The sequence below is a fragment of the Arvicola amphibius genome, chromosome 12 (assembly GCF_903992535.2).
Source record: "Arvicola amphibius chromosome 12, mArvAmp1.2, whole genome shotgun sequence".
Lineage (NCBI taxonomy): Eukaryota > Metazoa > Chordata > Mammalia > Rodentia > Cricetidae > Arvicola > Arvicola amphibius.
Genome location: NC_052058.2, coordinates 110,217,159 through 110,238,202, shown reverse-complemented (window position 1 = coordinate 110,238,202; position 21,044 = coordinate 110,217,159). Strand labels below are relative to the sequence as shown.

The 21,044-nt window shown below is 45.4% G+C and overlaps 1 protein-coding gene across 1 annotated transcript in view; it reads left to right on the top strand.

Annotated features, from left to right (window-relative positions):
* Kdsr (3-ketodihydrosphingosine reductase) overlaps nucleotides 1–20,238 on the top strand; it is a 45,389-nt gene extending 25,151 nt beyond the window's left edge. The window contains 3 exon segments of the mRNA XM_038349190.2: nucleotides 6,249–6,332; nucleotides 12,175–12,276; nucleotides 16,632–20,238. Of these exon segments, the coding sequence (XP_038205118.1) occupies nucleotides 6,249–6,332; nucleotides 12,175–12,276; nucleotides 16,632–16,751 (306 nt within the window). The 3' untranslated portion in view covers nucleotides 16,752–20,238.
* The last annotated feature ends 806 nt before the right edge of the window (nucleotides 20,239–21,044 follow it).

Genomic DNA, 21,044 nt, shown 5'->3' with positions numbered 1-21,044 from the left:
TGTGGTATACATGTGATGTATGTTGTGTGTGGTAGATGTGTATGATGTGCATTGTGAATTGTGTGTGTTATCTTTGTTATATGTATTGTGTGATGTGTGTAATATATGTTGTGTGTGTGATATGTGTGTTATGTGTGATGTATATTGTGTGTGATGTGTATGTGATGTGTGTTCTGTGCATTGTGTGTGATGTGTGTACATGTATATGTGTGATGTGGGTATAATGTGTGTATGTGCGTGTGACTGTGTGTGGGGTTATGCATGTTTGTATGTGTTTGTGTTCTGTGGTGTGTATATGTGATATGTATGTATATGTGTCTATATGGGTGTATATGGGTTGTGCCTGTTTAGGTTTGTGTGTCTGTGTGTGTACTGTGCATGTTTATGTGTGGAGGTTGTACATATTTGAGTTTGATGTGTGTATATAGAAATTGTGCATGTTTGTGTGTGGGGATTGTGTGTGTCTGGATGTGTATTTGTGTGTGTGTGCACTGTGCATGTTTGTGTATGGGGAGTGTGCATGTTTAGATGTGTGTATTGGCTGGGCGGTGGTGGCGCACGCCTTTAATCCCAGCACTCAGGAGGCAGAGGCAGACGGATCTCTGTGAGTTCGAGGCCAGCCTGGTCTACAAGAGCTAGTTCCAGGACAGGCTCCAAAGCCACAGAGAAACTCTGTCTCGAAAAACAAAACAAAACAAACAAACAAACAAATAAATAATAAAAATAAATAGATGTGAGTATTGTGTGTATGCGTTTGTGTTTATGTGTGTGGGGATTGTACATGTTAGGGTATGTATGTTATGTGTGTGTGCACTCTACATGTTTGCATATGGGGATTGTCCTTGTTTGTATGTGTGTATAGTGTGTGTATGTGTTTGTATGTGGAGATTGTGTATGTTTGGATGTGTGTATTGTGTGTATGTGATTATATGTATGTCTGTGTGTCCACTGTGCATGTGTTTGTATGTGGGAACTGTCCATGTTAGGATAGGATGTGTGTGTGTCCACTGAGCCTGTTTATATGTGGGGATTGTACATGTTGGGATGTGTGTTTCGTGCATGTGTGTGTGTGCGCGTGCGTGTGGGTGTTTGTGTGGGAGGGTTGTACATGTTTGATTGTGCAAGTGTATATGGACACCAGAGACCTGCCGTGGGTGTTCTTCCTCAGATGGTGTCCACTTTGATCTTGAGTCAGGGTCTTTCACTGTCCTGGAACTGTTAAGTAGGCTGAGCTGACTGCCCTGTGATCCCTGGGGTCTTCCTGTCTCTGCTTCCCCAGGGCTAGCTCTGCAAGGTTGTGCCATCCAGGGACAAGGCAAGCCCTTTCTCTCCCCAGCCCCTCTTCTGGTTTTTATGCTACTTCAGCTCCTGGCGTTTACCTCTTAGTGGTTCCTATTGGGTCTGTTGGGTGCAGGGTGCTGAGCCAGGACTTGACCTCCCTGGGGTTCTCCAGGCAGAGCTTCCCTCCTTCCTCTGCTACCTAACCCCCTTTTTAAATGTTTAACTTAATTTTTTTCAACTTTATTCTCTCATATGTTATAGTTGTCCAACACTGCTTGCAGTCTTGTCTCTCCCAATTTCTGATTTATGTTCCCCAGATGAAGCCATTTCATCCATATGTTTAAAATCAATACTTGCATACATGTACCCATACACTCATACATACATTATTATACATATTACTTCTTGCTGGGGATGCTAATATGGAAGCCTCAGATCTATTCCCTCCTCCCTGTGTTATCTGTGATGGGCAGGTTCTGTATTTATATGTAACTACGAATATTAGCACAGCCTGAGCCTCTATAATGACACTTCCTTTCTTACATGTGGTCATTTAACTTGTGCATCTGCAGCTTGCTCACTGGGGATAACTGAACGTCCTTGGATCTGTGTGGGGTTTCTTTTCCTTTCATTGTCTTTCCTGCAAGCTCCTTCTCTGGGACTTCCTGGCGAGACACAGGCCGCTCTCACCGTTCTCAGCACTCCACTCATGCTGGGCTCCCTTTCTGTCCCTTTGTTGGACTCTGCCTTTTGCTTTTGTCGTTTATCTGCTCCTTTTGGTGGCTTTTCCGTCATCCCAGAGAAAGGCCCATGGTAGGTAACATTGGTTTAGAATTTGCCTTAATGAAAATGCTTCCTTCCTTTCTTTCTTAGTGCACGTGTGTTTGTAGTTGCTGCGTTTGATAGGTTGTTTTATTAGGCACAAAATTCTAAGTTGAAAATTGTGGTTCTCAAAGTTTTGCAGGCATTTCTCACTGAGTTCTAGCTCCTAGTGTCTCTGTGGGGACCTTGTGAACACCTGAGGAAAGCATCCTGATGGGGAAAGGTTTGCTTTGGGCCCACGTTCATGGTTTCAGAGACTTCAGTCCATCAGGACAGGGAGGACTCCGGGCAGAGCAGTTCGCTTGCAGGAAGCAGAGGAAAGGGGAGAACTGTAGCCTTGGGAACACATGCCTAATGATCCACTTCCTCCAGCAGGCCCCACCTCTTACCTTTCACCTCCTTCCAGTAATGCCATCAAAATGCACCTTCTCCCGTGGCTAAGCAGCCCTCTGTCACCCGCCCCACCCCACCCCGCCCTGCCCTGCCCCGAGGTTTGCCTCCCTCTTCCCAAGGCTTCTCTAGTTTGTTTTAGCGTAGTGGTGGTGGTCTGTGTTTTTGAGCCCTCTTCCCTTTTTATCTTTTTAAAATGTCATTTGATGTTACGTGCTCTTATTTCATACATTAGACAGTCATGGTAGCCCTTTATTCTATCAACTAATGAACTTCAGTTCTGGAACATTTTCAATAATTTTTTCATTCACAATATTTTGTTCTTTCTGGACTCTTGTCCACTTTCTAGGCTGATTGTCCCACTTCCTTCTCTTATTCTCGTTTTCTTTCTCCTTCCATTTTTCTGTTGAAATTTTTATTTCTACTGATTTTTTTTTAAAAGCTTATATTTTCTTCCTATCATGGAGTTTGTCTTAGCACTCCGTTCTATGGCTATGAAGAAAGACCAAGACCAGCATAACTCTTGTAAAAGGGAGCATTTAATTGGAACTTTCTTACAGTTTCGTAGAGTTAGTCCATTAACGTCATGGAGGGAGCATGGTGCCACAAAGGCAGGCGTGGTGCTGGAGAGTGGCCGGGAGCTAAATCCTGACCCATAGGTAAAGACCCTGGGCCTGCTGTGAGCATCTGAAACCTCACAGTGAGTCCTTTCTTTCATTCCTGAGGAGCTTTAGTCTGGACAGTGGTTGGTTTTCGTTTTGTTCTTTCCATTTTACTCTTCCTTATCTGCTTCTTTACTTGGTTGCAGTTATAGCTGCTGCAGGCATGCGGCGCTACACGTTAGTGATTGCATTGAGTGTGCCGCTGAAAGGCCGGTTATAAACCCTGGAGCCTCCTCCACCTTCTGCTTTGCCTGGAGGTGACAGGGTGGGGCATTCATTTCCTTAGATTCCCTTACATGGACATCTACTCCTTCTTCTCATCCTTTCCCCAGTGAGGAGTCTTGGGGATGTTTGGGTTAAGGCTTCACCTCAGCCCCTGGCACCCCTATACTCAAAGAGTCTGGAATGTTTGGATGGAAAGTTCCATCCCGAGCCACCTCACCTGGGAGTTGCCTCAGTCTAGACTCCACCTCCGAGAAAACCCACCAAATGATGACCCCTCCTCAGAGATGTTCAAGACCATGCCCACAGGGTATTTAAACTGCCCCCCAGAGAAAAAACACGAGGTTTCCCGGTCTTTCTTCCCCATCTCCTCTCTGAGGGCCTAGAGGCCATGCGGGAGCCTGTTAAACCTGGGCTTTTTCTAATTCGTTTTGATTTGGTCTGATTCAAATTATTGCGTCAGCTTATAGGTCTGTAAAAACTTTTCAGTGGTCTCCTGCCCTCAGAACAGTTGAGACCCTCTGTTTGATCTCTGAGACCCAATCAAAGCAAGAGGTCTGGGGAACTCACCATTCCACACCAGATTTTACTGCATTGTTCTGTTCCTGTGAGGCATCCTGTGCTGTGTGTGCTGTGTTTTTAGAACCAAGGCAGTATACAAATACTGCTGCTCTGCTGCCCTCTGTGGGCAAAGGCTTGGATCTGGTTCTTCAGCCTCCACGGCATCTATATCATGTGGACATGGAGGTTCTACGGAATGAGCTCAGGCTCTCCTGAGCTGAGTGCAGGCGTTGTTCATCTGGCTCCTCCTCCTCCTTCTCTCCTCCTTCCCTTTGCCTTGACGCAGAGCAAGCAGATGAAGTGGTTGGAAGAAACCAATCAGAACATGCCAGCTCACCCCAGGGGTAATTTTAGTTTTAGACATTTTATATTTTCATTTTTTCCTCTAATAGTGTATGTGAATCTCTGCAGCATAAAATTTGGATGTTTCTATAGTCTATTTCCTGTTTTTGTTTGGTTAAAAAAAAGATTTTGAGGTAGAAACCCACCCCATTTTCTTTTAAATTCAGCCATTTTTACAATTTCTTTGTTTTTAAAAAATAAATTAAACCCAATCCCCTGCCTCGGAGATCTGCTCAGCAAATTTTTCTGTACCTGGTGCAGAGTCCTTTAGTTTGAAGTTAAAGCTAAAGAAACGTGATAATTTCTCCGAGATTTGGTTCTAATATTGTCTGGTTGTGAGCTTCCATTTTACCTCCATTAGAATTCTGTACAGATTTTTGGTGACTGGACCCTGCGTTGGTCTGTGACCGTGTGGAAGTGGTGGATACCTTTCTCACTCAGTGCGTGTCCTCACCCACCTGGCAGGCTGGAAGAGCAAATGGTGACACCATCAGAAGGAAAAACCGACTTTTAGGAAGCGTTTTGTTCTTCTATTTTAAGAAGAAGTAGACGGAGCATGGTGGCACATGCCTGCAATCCCAGTATACAGGAGGCCGAGGAACAAGGATCAAAAGTCACAAGCCAGCTTGGGCTTCATAGTAAAACCTTGTCTCACAAAACCAGGCAAGGATGAGGAAATATATATGCTAGATTTTCCCCCTCAAGCCTAGGTAGAGTCAGAATTACAGTCTCCTTTGTCTTAATGCTTCAGTTGGAAGCTCTTTTGAAGACTTTTAGATGTGTGTAAAGTGCTACTAAGAAAAGCCGATGAAAAGAGAAAAAACTGCTCACAAGTGAATTAGGACAAGCGTGAGTACAGAGGTAGCCGTAATGTAGATGAGTGTAGAAGGGAAGGAGAAAGGGGGAGAGGGAGGGAAGAGGGAGAGAGGAGGGAAGGGGGAGGGGAGAGAAAGAGGGACAGATGGAGGAAAAGAGAGAGAGGGATGGAGGGAGAGGGAAGGAGAGAGAGGGAAAGATAGAGGGAAGGATTAAAGGAGGGGAGAGGGAGAAAGGGGGAAGGAGACAGGGAGAGAGTGGGAGGGGGAGGGAGAGAGAAAGGGAGGAAGGGAAAGGGAAGGAGGAAGAAAGAGGGAGGGAAGGAGGGGAGGGAGGAAGGAGGAGGGAGAGAGGGAAGGAGGAGAGGGAAGAAGGAAGAGAAAGGAAGGGAGGAAGGGGGAGAGAGGGGGGGAGGGAGGAGGAGGGAAAGGGAGGGAGATAGAGACAAATAGGGGGAGGAAAGGTGTTCTGAGCCAGGTCAAGACCAATAGACCTTCATCTGTCTTTTGTGGAGGTGTAACTGAGTCCCAGTCTGTAACTGTCCCTCAGACGAACTAGGGGCTGCACAGCGCTGATTCTCAGATGCCTCGCTAGTCTCTCTGCTGGTCCTGGAGGAAATAGCTACAGTTCTTCAGGCCTTGTGTCTGTCCCCAGCATCGTCATTTGCTCAGGGGGATCTAGTCAGAAGGGAGGCACTGTGGTGGGCTAGACTGCTCAGGCAGGGACCAGCCTGTGTGTCCACACTGTCAGTCACTCCAGCGTTGACAGTCCTCACTGGAGCCACACGTGACACAGAACAGCAGGGGCCTCCTTGCCCTGCTTTCCCCATGGAGGTATTCCACGGATAAAAACTGATTGAGAGCCAGGCTGTGGTGGCGCACGCCTTTAATCCCAGCACTCGGGAGGCAGAGGCAGGCGGATCTCTGAGTTCAAGGCCAGCCTGGTCTACAAGAGCTAGATCCAGGACAGGCTGTAGAAACTACAGGGAAACCCTGTCTCGGAAAAAAAAAAAAACTGATTGAGAATCTAACCTGATATTTGCCTAAAACATATGAATTTGTTTGAAGGTAGGAAATGGTAATTATTTGTAAATCAGGGCCTCTAAGACTTATAATGCAACAGGCATTGATTTGTGTGTTTCTCCACTTCCAGCCCCTGGAGACCCGGCTCATTTCAGAGACAACAGCTGTTTGCAAACCAGAGCAGGTGGCCAAACAAATTGTCAAAGATGCCGTGGTAAGTAAAGCCCTTGTGCTGTTTCTGTGCTGTTTGTGTGTGTGTTGTATTTCTGGAAAACACAGAGTCTTAATTCAAACCACAGCATCTAGCTTTTGGTCAGATTTGTCTACTCTTAGCCCCCGCTGTCCTCCCCTTAGACTTTCTGTTGATCCCATATTAGCCCGAGGGAGGGAGTCACACGAGAACGTCAGCTCCCGGGAAGCGTATGTGACTTCAGTGTTGCTTAGCGTGCATGTGCATGTGTGTGTGCGTGTGTGTGAATGTCACCTTCATACAGGGAGGGCTCTCTCCCTCCACCACGCAGGTTCAGGGCTGAACTCAGGTCATTAGTCTTGGTGCCCACCTTTACCCACTGAGCTTGTCCTGGCTTTCTTTCCCTACCCCACAGTTTGAGATCTTCTAAGGCTGTGGCCAGGCTCACAATGCGTGTTTCTTTCTCCTTCCCTGGTACCACTTTCCTCATGGTCATGATAAGAATCTGTGTCAGGCTGCTGGGCCCGCAATCTCCTTGCTGTACCTCCTTACCCGATCAGTTTGTGGGGAGTTGGCCTTAGAAGCCATGTGAAGCATGGTAGAACACCATGTATGTCACAGGTCGTTGGACGACGTTCCCGTTAACCCACACATGAGAAAAGGTTCATTCTGAGGGATGCGCATGAACCCAGGTGGCCTACATGACTTTGGAAAATCTAGGGTCCATTGCCATGAGAGGCATCCAGATAACATGGTGCTGCTTCTAAGGGGTGCAAGGACTGTTGTGCCAGGTAAGTGGAACGGAGTATCAGCAGCCTTGACCAGCAGACCTGAGGACTGAGGCAGCTCATGGGGAAAGGTGCCTGCCACCAATCCTAATAACCTGAGTTCTTCAAAACCCAGTGGCGGAAGGAGAGAACTGACTCCTCAAGCCATCCTCTGGCCTCTACATACATGCTTTGGTGCACACATACACACAATAAATAAATACACATACACATACACACAATGGGACTGGAGAGATGGACCAGTAAGTTGTAAAAACACAAGAACCTGAGTTCAGATCCCCAGCACTGACATTAAAAGGCCAGTGTGGTTACACCTGTCTGTAACCCAAGCCCTGTGCTGGCAGAGTTTGCAGACCAGCCAGCCTAGCCCGTTGGTGAGCCTACCCATGGTCATTTAGAGACCCTGAGGTGGACTCCCAGCATTGACCTCTATCTAGTCCCTACACGTAGGCGCACACCCCCATACACACACAGTGGGGGTGAAATAGTTGCCTTGGTTGCCTTCAGAGGCACAGAGCAGTAGAATAGGAAGCATGACTAGGATAAACTGGTTTGCTCTTCTCTCAAGCCCAAACAAATACCCTTAAGGTATTTACCCCCAAGATTAAAAAAGAAAATGTGTATGAGTGAGTGCTTACAAGTGTAATGTGTACCGTGTGTGTGCCTCTAAGTGTGCATGTATACGTGTGTGCTGTGTGTGCCTGCAAGTGTGCATGTGTACTGTGTGTGTGTGCTGTGCAGTGCCTGCAAGTGTGATATGTACCGTGTGTGCTGTGCAGTGCCTGCAAGTATGCATGTGTACTGTGTGTGTGTGTGTGTGTGTGCTGTGCAGTGCCCGCAAGTGTGCATGTGTACCGTGTGTGTGCTGTGCAGTGCCTGCAAGTGTGATGTGTACCGTGTGTGCTGTGTGTGCCTCTAAGTGTGCATGTATACGTATGTGCTGTGTGTGCTTGCAAGTGTGCATGTATACTGTGTGTGCTGTGCATACCTGCAAGTGTGCATGTATACTGTGTGTGCTGTGCATGCCTGCAAGTGTGCATGTGTACTGTGTGTGCTGTGCATGCCTGCAAGTGTACATGTGTACTGTGTGTGCTGTGCAGTGCCTGCAAGTGTGATGTGTACCGTGTGTGCTGTGCAGTGCCTGCAAGTGTGTATGTTTACCATGTGTGTGCAGTGTATGCCTGCAAGTGTGCATGTGTACTGTGTTTTCTGTGCATGCCTGCAAGTGTGCATGTGTACCATGTGTGTATGTGTGAGTGCCTGCAAGTGTGCATGTATACCGTGTGTGTGCTGTGCAGTGCCTGCAAGTGTGCATGTGTACCGTTTGTGTATGTGTGAGTGCCTGCAAGTGTGCATGTGTATCGTGTGTGTGCTCTGCAGTACCTGCAGGTTTGCAGGTATACCGTGTGTGTATGTGTGAGTGCCTGCAAGTGTGCATGTGTGCCATGTGTGTGCTGTGCAGTGTCTCTAAGTGCGCATGTGTACTGTGTGTGGGTTGTACAGTGCCTGCAAGTGTGCATGTGTACCGTGTGTGTACGTGTGAGTTTGTGCCCAAACGGTGGGAAGAGGGCGTTGGTTTCCCTGTAACCAGAGTTACGGGAGCTTGTGTTGCCTCATGTTGGTGCTGGAAGCTAAAGGTTCTTATCCTCTTTAAGAGCAGTAAATGCTCTCTACCATTGAGCAAGCTTCCTCCCCTGCTCCACCACCTGTGCTTTTAATGACCCCAAATAGTGCTTCCAGTTTGGGCAAGATTCATCTTGTGAGGTAGATTTCAAACTTGTCCTTTTTGACCCCATTATACTTTATAAATTATTGACACCCAAAAAACCCATATGTTTATCTGGGATATATTTCTCTTTTTCGTTTGTTGTTTTAACACGGATCTCACTGCATAGCTCTGGCTGTCCTAGAACTCACTATGTGGAACAGGCTGGCCTTGAATTCAGATATGCTTGCCTCTGCCTCCCACGTGCTGGGATTACAAGTGCTGGCATGCACCATCACACCTGACAGGCCTGTGTTTCTCAATATTTGTCATAATAGATACTGAAAGTGTAGTTTTTCAAATATTTAGTTGTAGGGCTATGAAGAGAGATTCAAGGGTAAGTTCTTGCTTTGCATATGCGAAGCCCTGGATTCCATCACCAGCACCGCTAGAGGATGATGGGAGAGATTTATTGATGAGATGAAGTCCTTTAAAATCAAGTAAATGTGAACTGGAGAGTTGGCTCAGTGGTTAAGAGCACTTGTTCCTGCAATGGACCTGGGTTGATTCCCTCCACCCACATGGAAGCTCACCACTTCCTAGATCACCAGGCACACATGTGATACACAGACATACATGCAGGCAAAACACACACACCTGATGGAGGAGTGTCTATGTGTTACTTTCATTGGTTAATAAAGAAACTGCCTTGGCCCTTTAATAGGACAGAAAATTAGGTAGATGGAGTAGACAGAACAGAATTCTGGGAGTGAGAAGGCAGATGCTTCAGGCAGTCTCCATAGGCAGTTGCCATGCTTCTCCTCTCCAAGACAGACTCAAGTTAAGATCTCTCCTGGTAAGCGACCACCTCGTGGTGCTACACAGATTACTAAATATGGGTTAAAGCAAGATGTGAGAGTTAGCCAATAAGAGGCTAAATCTAATGGGCCAGGCAGTGTTTAAAGGAATACAGTTTCCATGTAATTATTTTGGGTAAAGCTAGCCGTGTGGGAGCTGGGCGGGAAGGCAGCCTGCTGCTCATACAACACACACCAAATAAAACAGAATGTAAAAGAAAAAAGAAAGAGAATAATAGACTGCAACAGACATTAAATTCATTACATTTTTAAACAGATTTATTTGTTCTTTTAATGTGTGTTTGTGCCTGAATGTATGTATGCGCAATTCCTGCCATGGCCAGGAGAGAGCACCATATCCCCTGGAACTGGAGTTCAGGCAGCTGTGTGCCTCCTTTTCTTTCAGTTTTATTTTGTGTGTGTGTGTGTCTGTGTGTGTGCACGCACGCGTGTGTGTGTGTGTGTGTGTGTGTGTGTGTGCACGTGTGTGTGTGTGCACGCGTGAGTAGGGAGGTCAGAGAATAACTTTGGGGAGTCAGTTTTTTTTTTTGCACAGAGTTCTGGTGTGGAGCTTACGTCATCAGACTCACGTGCAAGAGCTTTTGTCCTCGGAGCTGTCCCTGTTCTTAGTTTCTTAAATACAGGGTTCCCATGGCTCTCTGGCTTCAAACTCAGTCTGCAGCTGAGAATGACCTTGAACTGCTGACCCTTCTCCCATTTCCCAAGTGCTGATGTTACAGGCATGCACTGCCATGCCTGGCTCAAAAATAACTGTTTTCAAACAAAAATTCAGTGTAAAGTGTGGTATTGTATTTTCATGAGCCTGTACAAGGTCTGCATTAATAAATGCCAGCTGCATTCCGGTGTCTGCTTCTGTGGCCAATCTGTTAAAATACTTTCTTTTTGAAACGTTTGAAGAAAATCTGACTTTAAGCAGATACATAGTTAGGAGACAACAAAGTCTTCACTAAGTTTTTCAGATAATTATGGGCATAATTTTCTTTTTTTATATTTAACCCTCAACTTGACAAAGAGCAGTTTCTTAAAGGTTGCAGTGTAAAATTAGACACTGCACAAATGAACTCTTTGTTCTCCTTGGCATTGACATCGGTCTCTAGTTTGTGCTTTGAATCTTTTACTCACCCATTGTTTGAAAACACGCATTAGTCATTTGGAAGATATGAAATCACTAGGTTATCAAAAGTCACATTCATCGGAGATCTGGAAATATTAAGAACCCAGCAGTCTCACACTGGTTGGTAAATTTTTCCCAAATTTTAATTTTTCTCTAAAAGCTCAGATTTTATCACCGCCCACATGTGTATCCCCAAATTCACTTTGTTCTCTGCCCCGTTTGTGCCACAAACCTGAGTCCGAATGCAGCCTGCTGGTCAACCGTTGTCAAACAGGAAAGTAGTCTTTGGTCAGGAAGTTCATCTCTGAGCCATGGCAAGAGGGCTTTTCTTCAAGGTGTCAGCCATCCTTAGTATTCCCAGTTTAAGCATTTATCACATGCAAAGTGGTATGTGATAAATGTATTCCTTATCCTCTAGGGGATGATCCAAGACCAGCCTGATGTCAGATGGTACTGATTGCTGTGTCTGCATACACACCCATGGAGGAGCTTAGCTAGGGATGTAGCTCAGTTGGCAGAGTGGTAACCTCGCATGCAGGAAGCCTTGCTTCCATCCTGAGTACCACATAACCTGATGATATAAATCTGCAATCCCAGTACTTGGGAGGTAGAGGCCTGAGGATCAGAGATTCAAGGTCATCCACAGTTACATTGTGAGCTCACAGGGCAGCCTGAACCTTAATGGATTAAGCCCTTGGCTATGTCGATGAAAAAGAAGTGACACATATTCCAAGTGGGACAGAGCAGGACAGCCCAAGATGCCAGTGTGCCATGCAGACAGCATGCAGTTTAACACTTAGGAATCACTTCTTTCTGGGGTTTCCACTTGGCTTTTTCAGACCTTGGGTAACTGTCAGTACAGGAAGCTGAGGGCATAGGGGTTGTATGGAAGAGAGCTGTCTCCAAAGGTTACTGTTTAATAAAATGCTGAACTTTCCTGTTTTATCAAGTGTTTTTAAGTATGATTCCTCTTTCTGGTTCTTAAAGACATTTTTCTATTGTGTTTTCTTTGTCTGTGTCTTTGTCCCTGTAGTGGAGTGGCAGTGACTGGATTAGGGCCCTTAGCCCACACTCACAGAAAACCACTGCTTTGTGCTGTGGCAGATTGCCCTTCCGTACAAACGTCAGTGATGGAGACGAGCTAAATGTCCAAATATTATTTGACAGTTGCATTGTCCCTAGACCCTTTCAGGGTCTGTGGACTTATATTTTCAAAACTGGACATGCGCTAAGTCTGTGTGTCCATTCTTTAGTGCTGGTGTTTTCTAAGTCACTATCCTACCCACGTAAGTGAGGGGCAGACTTCATTGCTTCTCCAGCACTGAACTGATTCCTTTAAACTTACTCCATACCCCTCATTTTCTCTTGCTTCCTTTTTTAGCAGGGAAATTTTAATAGTTCCATTGGCTCAGATGGGTATATGCTCTCTTCCCTGACCTGTGGAATGGCCCCAGTGACTTCCATCACTGAAGGACTCCAGCAGGTAAGCCCCTCCTTAGCCAGCAACCAGACAGACACACAGCCAGGTAGACTGACAGAACAGATGAACGGACAATACAAGGATTACCTCATCCAGCTTCTGTGAGCAGAATGCAAGAGTTTTAATATAAAGTTTCTTTTCTTTCTCTGCCATCTGTAAGTAGATAGGAAGTTGGGTAGGGGTAGGTACTGGGCCCCGCAGGTGGCTGAAGGTTTGCCTCTGTTGGGTAGCCACCTGTGTTTTCAGTAAAGAGCCCTTGCTCTACTGTGTTTGAAAAGGAGTATTGGTCCAGGATTGTGTAGGGCAGCACTGTCCACAGTGAGATGCTAGCTTAGCATCTCTCTTCTAGTGATCAAGCCACTGATAGCTGGAGGAGATTCTAGGAGAGCATGAGACACACTTTGCCCTTACAGAATTTATAGATTCATCCAGGATACATGAGAATTCCAACTCTTAGTATTTAATTTTAAAATTTTAAATGTGCATAAGTGGTTCACTTACATGTATGTCTGTGCACTACATGTATGCAGTGCCCATGGAAGTTCCCTGAAACAAGTGGAGTTGTAAGCAGCCGTCTAGGTGCTGAGAATCGAACACAGGCCCCCAGGGAGAGCAGCACCGCTGTCCGTCTCTCCAGGGCTGAAAGTTCACTTCTGTTGATCAGGCTCTGTCTTCCCCAGGTGGCAAGGTATAAGAGGGTCATTAACCTTTACAGAGTTTGCCAGGTTGCGGGTAAGACTGCTGGGTGAGGTAATGGTGACTGCAGACGTGTGGTTCGAGCTCTGACTGGAGGGATGTGGGGCACAGAACCAAGCATCTTTTCCAACAAAGCATTGGATCTGTAGGCGTTTGTGTAAGGAGCATTTCTGTAGCTCCCTAGTTTTCGCTTGGGCATTTCCTTCCCTTCTGTCTGTCACAGTCAGAACTGCACCAGCTGTCATAGGATTGCCTGACAGTGAACATTGTTAGGTAGAAAATCTGCAAGGACAGGGCCTACATCGCTCTTGTTTGTCATCGTACCCCAGCAGCTAGGATGACACAAAACAGGGTTCGAGGATGCTCTGGCTGGATGGGAGCACAAAGTCTGCAGTACTGCATCTGTCTGCAGGTAGTCTAGTCTCATGCATCTGTCTGCAGGTAGTCTAGTCTCATGCTGCACGACTGCACCTGTCCACAGGTAGTCTAGACTTAGGCTGCACTACTGCATCTTTCTGCAGGTAGTCTAGTCTCACACTGCATGGCTGCATCAGTCTGCAGGTAGTCTAGTCTCACGCTGCACGACTGCATCTGTCTGCAGGTAGTCTAGTCTCACGCTGCAGGTACTACATCTGTCTGCAGGTAGTCTAGACTCAGGCTGCAGGTACTGCATCTGTCTGCAGGTAGTCTAGACTCAGGCTGCAGGTACTGCATCTGTCTGCAGGTAGTCTAGACTCAGGCTGCAGGTACTGCATCTGTCTGCAGGTAGTCTAGTCTCACGCTGCATGACTGCATCTGTCTGCAGGTAGTCTAGACTCAGGCTGCAGGTACTGCATCTGTCTGCAGGTAGTCTAGACTCAGGCTGCAGGTACTGCATCTGTTTTCAGGTAGTCTAGTCTCACGCTGCAGGTATGGCATCTGTCTGCAGGTAGTCTAGACTCAGGCTGCAGGTACTGCATCTGTTTTCAGGTAGTCTAGTCTCACGCTGCAGGTACGGCATCTGTCTGTAGGTAGTCTAGTCTCATGACTGCCATTTCATGGAATTAAAAGTGTGCGCCACCACCACCAGCCCAACTTTTTAAAAAATCAATTTCTTTTACAAATTTTCCCTGGCAAGTAACTAGACATTTCCAGTTTGACAAGCCCTTTGGATTCCTGCACCCTGTCTCCGGCCTCAGCTCTCTCCAATGCTCACTCTGTGATGGCTGCTCATGCCCACGTGCCCAGCCAGAGACTGGGCTGTGACCCATGACTCTCCGCTTCTGCCTCTCCCGTCAGGGTCTTTGTTATCACCTCAGCACTGTCCCACTTTCTGCAGCTCTGATGGTCCCAGAGCTGAGACCAAGATCACTGCCTCTGACCTGAGTCAGGTTTGTAGTGAGCTGGAATGTGTACACCGGAGCCTGTGGGCATGGAAAGGGATGCTGTAGTCCATCCGATGAAGCGTGTAGACTCTGTAGTCCTGGCTAGCCTGGAACATGCTATGTAGTCTAAAGAGGCATTAGGCTCACACTGACCCCCCAACCCATCCGTCTACCCTCCCTAGTACAAGGATTATGGGTGTAAGGCACCACACTCCATGAGTGTGTATATTTAAATAAAATTATTTCAAAATCAGGTATCAGAAAACAGAAATTCCAGATTTCAGACGTTTCTTGGGACATTAAGAGGTCTATAGCAGCAGACTACTTTCCCTGCGGGAAAAGAAGGCAATCACACCCAGAGCACAGAGCACAGCCCTGCCCCAATCCCTGCCAGCTCAGCACCTTGCCCAGGCCACTGGAATACATACCAGTGATGTCACAGTTTCTACGCTGTGCTTGCACAATGCGGCCCTGCTCTTGGGCTGCTCACCTGCATTCCCGGATGAATCCTGCCAGAGAGCTGACCGTGTGTCTCCCTTCCCTAAGTCTCTTGTTCTCTCTGTCTGCATCCTCACATTTCCATTGGCTCAGATCTTGAGGTTCCCTTTGACTAGAGAACTAACTGCAGGCCTGTGTCAGAGCCTGGACCTACTCTTGTTTCAGCCTTATGGGTTGTGTTGTAGATGTTTTTCTTGAGGTCCCCTCCTCCTCCCTGGCCTTAGTTTGGTGCTTTATTTTAAATAACAGACCTTGGTTCCCGGCAACCAGAGCCCGTGTCCCCAGGTCCTCACGTTAGTGTGGCGCCCTTGTTTCAGGCTCACAGTTCACACTCTGCTTCTATGAGGTGTGTGCCCACCACCCAGGGCCACATGGGGTCATTGCACTGTCCTGAGATTCTCCTATCCCTCCTGAGTCCTGGCTGCTGTTATCATTTTACTTGGGTTCCCTTTACCAGCTTCCTTGGGATTTTCAACAGTCGTCCTGGCCTGCACTCACTCAGAGACTCAGATACCAAGGAGACAATTGCTCCTCTTTGCACCTGGCTCTGAGGCAGTCACTCCTCTCAGCAAAGCCTGCGCTGTGTGTCCCGCTGTCTGGTTCCGCTGCTGCTGCTTTTCTTACGTGGTGCATCCTGTTGTTGTGATTAGCATGGAGGAGGGTGCTAGTTCTCCCACACGCTCCCCCCCCCCCCCCCCCCCCCTCCTCCACCCCACCCCGTTAGATTAGCTGAGCTCATTATGGTTAGGTTTGTATCTGAGAAAATGTTTTTGTCTTGCCATTTTTTGTCTTTTCTGTTATTCCCTGACCTGGAGCTTCTGGTCCTCTTGCCTCTTCTGCAAGTGCTGTGATTGCAGGTGGAAACCACCAGGCCCATTTATGTGGTGCGGGGGATGGGAGTCAGACCTTCACACATGCTAGGAACACACTTCACTGGCTGGACCACATCCCCAGTCTGCGGATTCATTGTAAATTCACTACTGGCCTTGCCAGTCTCTCTTGAGATATTTACAAATTCACCAGGTCACATGATACTCCTTACTGTGATGATTCTCACTTTCTGCATCTCATTCTTCTCGGAATGATACCTGGGATACCTGGGAGACAATGGTTATAGTCCTTGCGTATTTGAAAATGTGTGTCTTTTTGCAATGCCATTTTGGAGTTGTGTTAGTGAGAGGTCATGGATAATTGCAGTGTTGCCCCCGAGACAGTGTTTGCTAACTTACTTGATTGTGTTTCCCTCACAAGCTGGGTGTGTGCCCACCTGTAGTCACAGCTACTTAGAAGGCTGAAGCCAGAGGATCACTGGAGACCAGGAGCTGGGACCAGTCTACCCAACATGGCGAGACTTTGTCTCCAAACGTACCAGTTCAGAGAGTAGAGGACTCTATATTTCTCCCACTAGCGTCCTCAGCACCCAGCCAAAGGGTTTAGTTTAGTACTTACAACCTGAGTCCTAGCCATAGCAGTCTGATGTAGGATGTCCATCTGAAGTGCTGGAGAGCACCATGCCTGGGACTTACAACCCTGTCTTCTAACAGTACCTGTTTTGTTCCTTTCATGGTTGCAGTTTGTTAATTCAGACAGATATTGCTGTTTATCCAGCAGATTCAGTGCCATCCGGTACACAAAGTATTCCGTTCTTGAAAATCACTGGCATTTACAAAGTTTCATTATACTTGTTCTTGGAGCAGATTGGATATGTCCTAGAAACTGTTTGGTAGAGACATAACTGCTTTAAAATGGGCTATTGTGCTGTCCTGTTGGGTGAGCTGAAAGGTCTCCTTTATCTTGCAGGTGGTCACCATGGGCCTTTTCCGAACCATTGCTTTATTTTACCTTGGAAGTTTTGATAATATAGTTCGCCGCTGCATGGTGCAGAAGGCAGAATCCGAAACTGTAGACAAAACTGCCTGATTCTTGCCCCTGGACAAGAGACTTTCTCCAGTGATTGACAGCCTGCTGCTAACGGAACTCGATCTTCGGCCTCCGGACTCCTGTGTCTTGTTTCTGAATGTGTGAGACTAGACCCAGTGCTCTTCAGACATCTGACTGCAGGCAAAGGGACAGAGGTCGTCTCTATGATGTTACTGTTAACACTATGCAAATGTGGGCCAGGGCAGCACGCGAAGTGGTGGTCGCGTGGGAAGTCGTATCAGGAGAACAGGGTAAAGGACACAACTCCAGAACGGGAAGTCGGTTTTTCATTTATCCTCCCCTCCTGTCCATAGAGATCGAGAAATGTACTTGGTGGCACGCAAGAACTTTTGAGAGTTTCTTTTGATTTCTGGTTTTAATTTTTCATGAAAGATGGTGTCTGGGTTTTTATTAGGTTTTTTTTGTTTGTTTGTTTGGCTTTTGGTTTTTAATTTTTTCAGTTTATGTTATTCAAGGTGTGTCTTCCTCAAAGCAGTGAGCCTGACTGTCAGCTCCTCCGTGCCTGTTGGGAACTCCTGCTCGTGAAGCTGGCTTCTCTCTCTTTGATCCTACAATATGGGGGATGAGAGAGCTGTGCAGAGGAAGGCAAGAGGCTGAGCCCTTCGCATAAGCAGATGGGGCTTGTCTTCTTAAGACTAATACATAGAACATTTTCATTTTTATTCATGGGGAAACACAGCCTTCTTACATGTTTTCTGAATAGAAATAAAATCGCATAGAAGCTTAAAAGTTTACAGTTTCTTCAATAGCCATGATGACATGAAGTTCACAGTTCCCTTCCAGCGAGTCTCTGTGTTCTTCCCATCTCTCTTTCTAATTTTGCTTATTCTTCTGTAGTATTTTTATAAAAAAGGGGAGGAGAACGATGGAAACCAATGCATACTTTGTTTTTACTTTTTAAATTAATTTATGAATTCATTTTAAAAATTAAAAGCATGATATTCTTATATTTTTGGTTGTGAGCCTAACCTTTAACGGCTGAGCCATCTCTCCAAAGCATGATGTTCTTATCCTGTCAGCATACATGTAGCTTTTAGGGAAGGCAGCTAGTTGTATATTTTCAGTCAAGTTACTCGTAAAAGCTGACTGATTTTGAAGACCCTCTTGGAAGTAAGATGTGCAGCTGCTCTGTCTCACACTGACTCGATGGTATCCCCAGGGTGTAAGGAGACCTTTGCTCCCCTAGTGCAGCCTGTACTCAGGCATGTGCTGTGGGCTGCAGGGCTGCCGCGCCGATGAGGCCAGTCTGTGTCCCGCTCACTCTGCTCACTGTGCAGCTCAAGGGCTGCTGTCTTTGCCCTCATGTTTTGTCTTGTCCTCCTGTATATGAAGTTGTGTATTCCAGTTCATCCCACTGGGAAAATACCTCTACTTTCAAAGAAAAAAAGACTTTTTAAATGTTAAAAAATGAGACAAAACAACAACAAAAATCTATTGAAAACCTAGAAATTATTGCCATGGCAAACATTTGTTTTTTGCTTTTCTCTCTCTCTTTTCTTAAACTGGCTATTGTTTTCAGCCTGGTATCCTGCCTCAGCCACCCGAGGGCCGGCAGTACAGCCCTGCGCCGCTATAGCCAGTGAGCCACACATTTTATTTTCTCTTTGAATTTTTCAAGCTCTTTACTTTATGATGGCTTATTTTTTAATTAATAAGATATCTAATAGCTCCATCTTTATCGAGACCTAGAAGGATATATTTTAAATGTCATTACAGAGATGACTTTGTTATGTGCATTGCTTTCCATGACTTCATTCTGTATGTAGCAGTAGGTGGACATTGTCAGAATGGTTCCGAGACTCCTGCAGTCTGATCTAGCCAAAGTTTGCGACTTACGTCCCATTGGACAGCTGCTGGAGTGAACAGTGGCGACAGGTTCCTCATTCACAGGAACTGCATCCCTGTTTGCACAGCTTCCAATTTTATTTTCTTACCTATTATTATCTGTTAAAATGTAGTCCAAGGTGTAGTCTGAGAAAGGACAATTAACTTTTTCATTATACCATTTCCAGATAGTCTTCGGGTAGAGGCTGGCTCTGTGGATAATGCCTGAAATACAGGGAAGAGCCTTGTTTCATGGGAGGAGATGCCACCCTAGCCTAGCTTGAACTCAGGTCTGCAGCCCGTGACACCATGGCATGAGCCTTTTTGTTCACTGTGAGAGGCCCCAACACCCTCACTCAGAAAGCCTCAGAAGAATCTTCTAAAGTTGATACCGTAATTCATTTGTCATCGACTTGAACTTGTTTTGAGAATATTGTAGTTTGTTAACTTTACCAGACTCCGTGCAGATGTCCTGTGTGTCAGTATGTGTTCTGCGTTACCTTTGAGAAGTCTGGCCGAGCATGAACTTTGACACACAGGCGGCATCCCACAAGACTGTGATTTTATCCTAGGCGTGGAAACGCTAATGGCTTCGTGGGGGACAGCTTGGTTGTTAGGGAGATTATTAACTTTCTCCTCTTGCTGACAGTTGACCGCAGGGCATTCTTTACCTCTGAGTTACTAAGCCCAGCTCTAGGCTTGCAGTTCTGTTGTAGTGTTTCCTCGGAGTGACCAGGAGCTTGTGGGCTTTCAGTTCTGAATGCCTGCTCTGCTACCTTGGGTTGTATTATTTTATTGGAATATATCCTATCTTTGAAAATTAACATCACTCTGCTATTAAAATTCCAACATAAATTTGGGGACCAATCATAATTGAGAATGAATAGGAAATAATCTTCATTTACTTGTTTTTAAACAAGAAGAGTCCCAGACTAGGAAGTGACTCAGCGGGAGAACCCTTGCCTAGCCGTGTGAAGGCCTGGAACTCACTCCTCAGGCCAGTCCCAAAACATCTTTTATTTAAGGTTATTCTCTCCTATGGCTTTAAAATTTAACAATTTACACAGTTGATTATTTAGAATGTTACGGTCTCTTTTTATTAATACTTATATATAATTTAGTGGTCTTTATTTATCTGGACCTATTAAATCACATATTGACTCCTAAAAGCAGGATTTGTAGTTGACTTTCTGACAGAAGGTGAGAACATTTCTATCACAGTTGCTTTAATGCAGACAGATATACGTATTTGTTTCAGTGAATTAGATTACCAAATCTAAATTCATTATATTGTGTTCTGATTGAAACATGTCTTACTGCAGGCCAGAGTTAATATTTACTCTTTTTGCTTGAGGATGCATTGTGTCTTTCTCATTTTCCTTAGTCCTTGGGACCCCAGCTTTCAAAGCCCCTGCTGATCACCACCCTCTGGTTCTGGACTGGGCCTCGCTGCTCTGACCGTGGTCATTATATTTTATACTTGTTTGTGGTGAGAACTTGACATTTTTACACTGACAAAGAACACATGGCTGTTTTGATATTTAGAAAGGGCTGTATTTAGGAGCTTTTGTGGCATTACTGTAACAATTTCATACCTTGTATTTCTGAACTACACACACAAAATAAATGGGAACAAGCTTTACTGCTCTGAGAATTTATTTTTCTAGAAATTTGTTCAAGATACTACTATTCAAAATATAAGTCTTTTATAGTGATGTTTCTCCTGGGCTTCCTAAGCTTTTCTTAAGGCCTGATTTTTACTACTTTTGGGAAATACTGTAACAATATGTACTTCGGAGTCTGGACATTTGTTTCAATTATGCTCTGTCTGTGGAAGTAAAATCTTAAGAAAGAAAGAATTTAAAACTTTTTGAGCAATTACATTTCATATGCAGATAGGTTTCCTGACCTTTGTGCCTGCATATTCTGTGACCTGTCTGGGCTTAGCAGTTAGCAAGCTGTAGGTAGCTCACAGATATAGGTAGAAACGTTCACCTATATCTGAGCGGACATCTTTGGACACCTTTGGAACTGTAGGTTACCCTTTGCTTCTTTTTCAAACTCTTGGAGGGAAAAAAGGTGCAACAGTCACGCATACACACACACACACACACACACACACACACACACACACACTCACGTACATATATATAATGTTTCTTGAAGACTATCATAGATAACATTTCTTATGGTGTGCTGAGGGTTCTTCCATTTTATTAACAGTTCTCTGTTAAATTTTATTATATACATTTTCTGCATCTATCTGTTGATTATATGATTTTCTTGTTTCTACTTTTAAATTACTTTTATTTGCTGTACACAATAATGGGTTTTATTTTATTTTTGAACTTATATAGTATATTTACATTTATTTATCTACATTTAATACTTACATATTTATATTTTTTCATGTGTTGTGTCCTGGTATTTTCTTCTTTTTATTTCTTT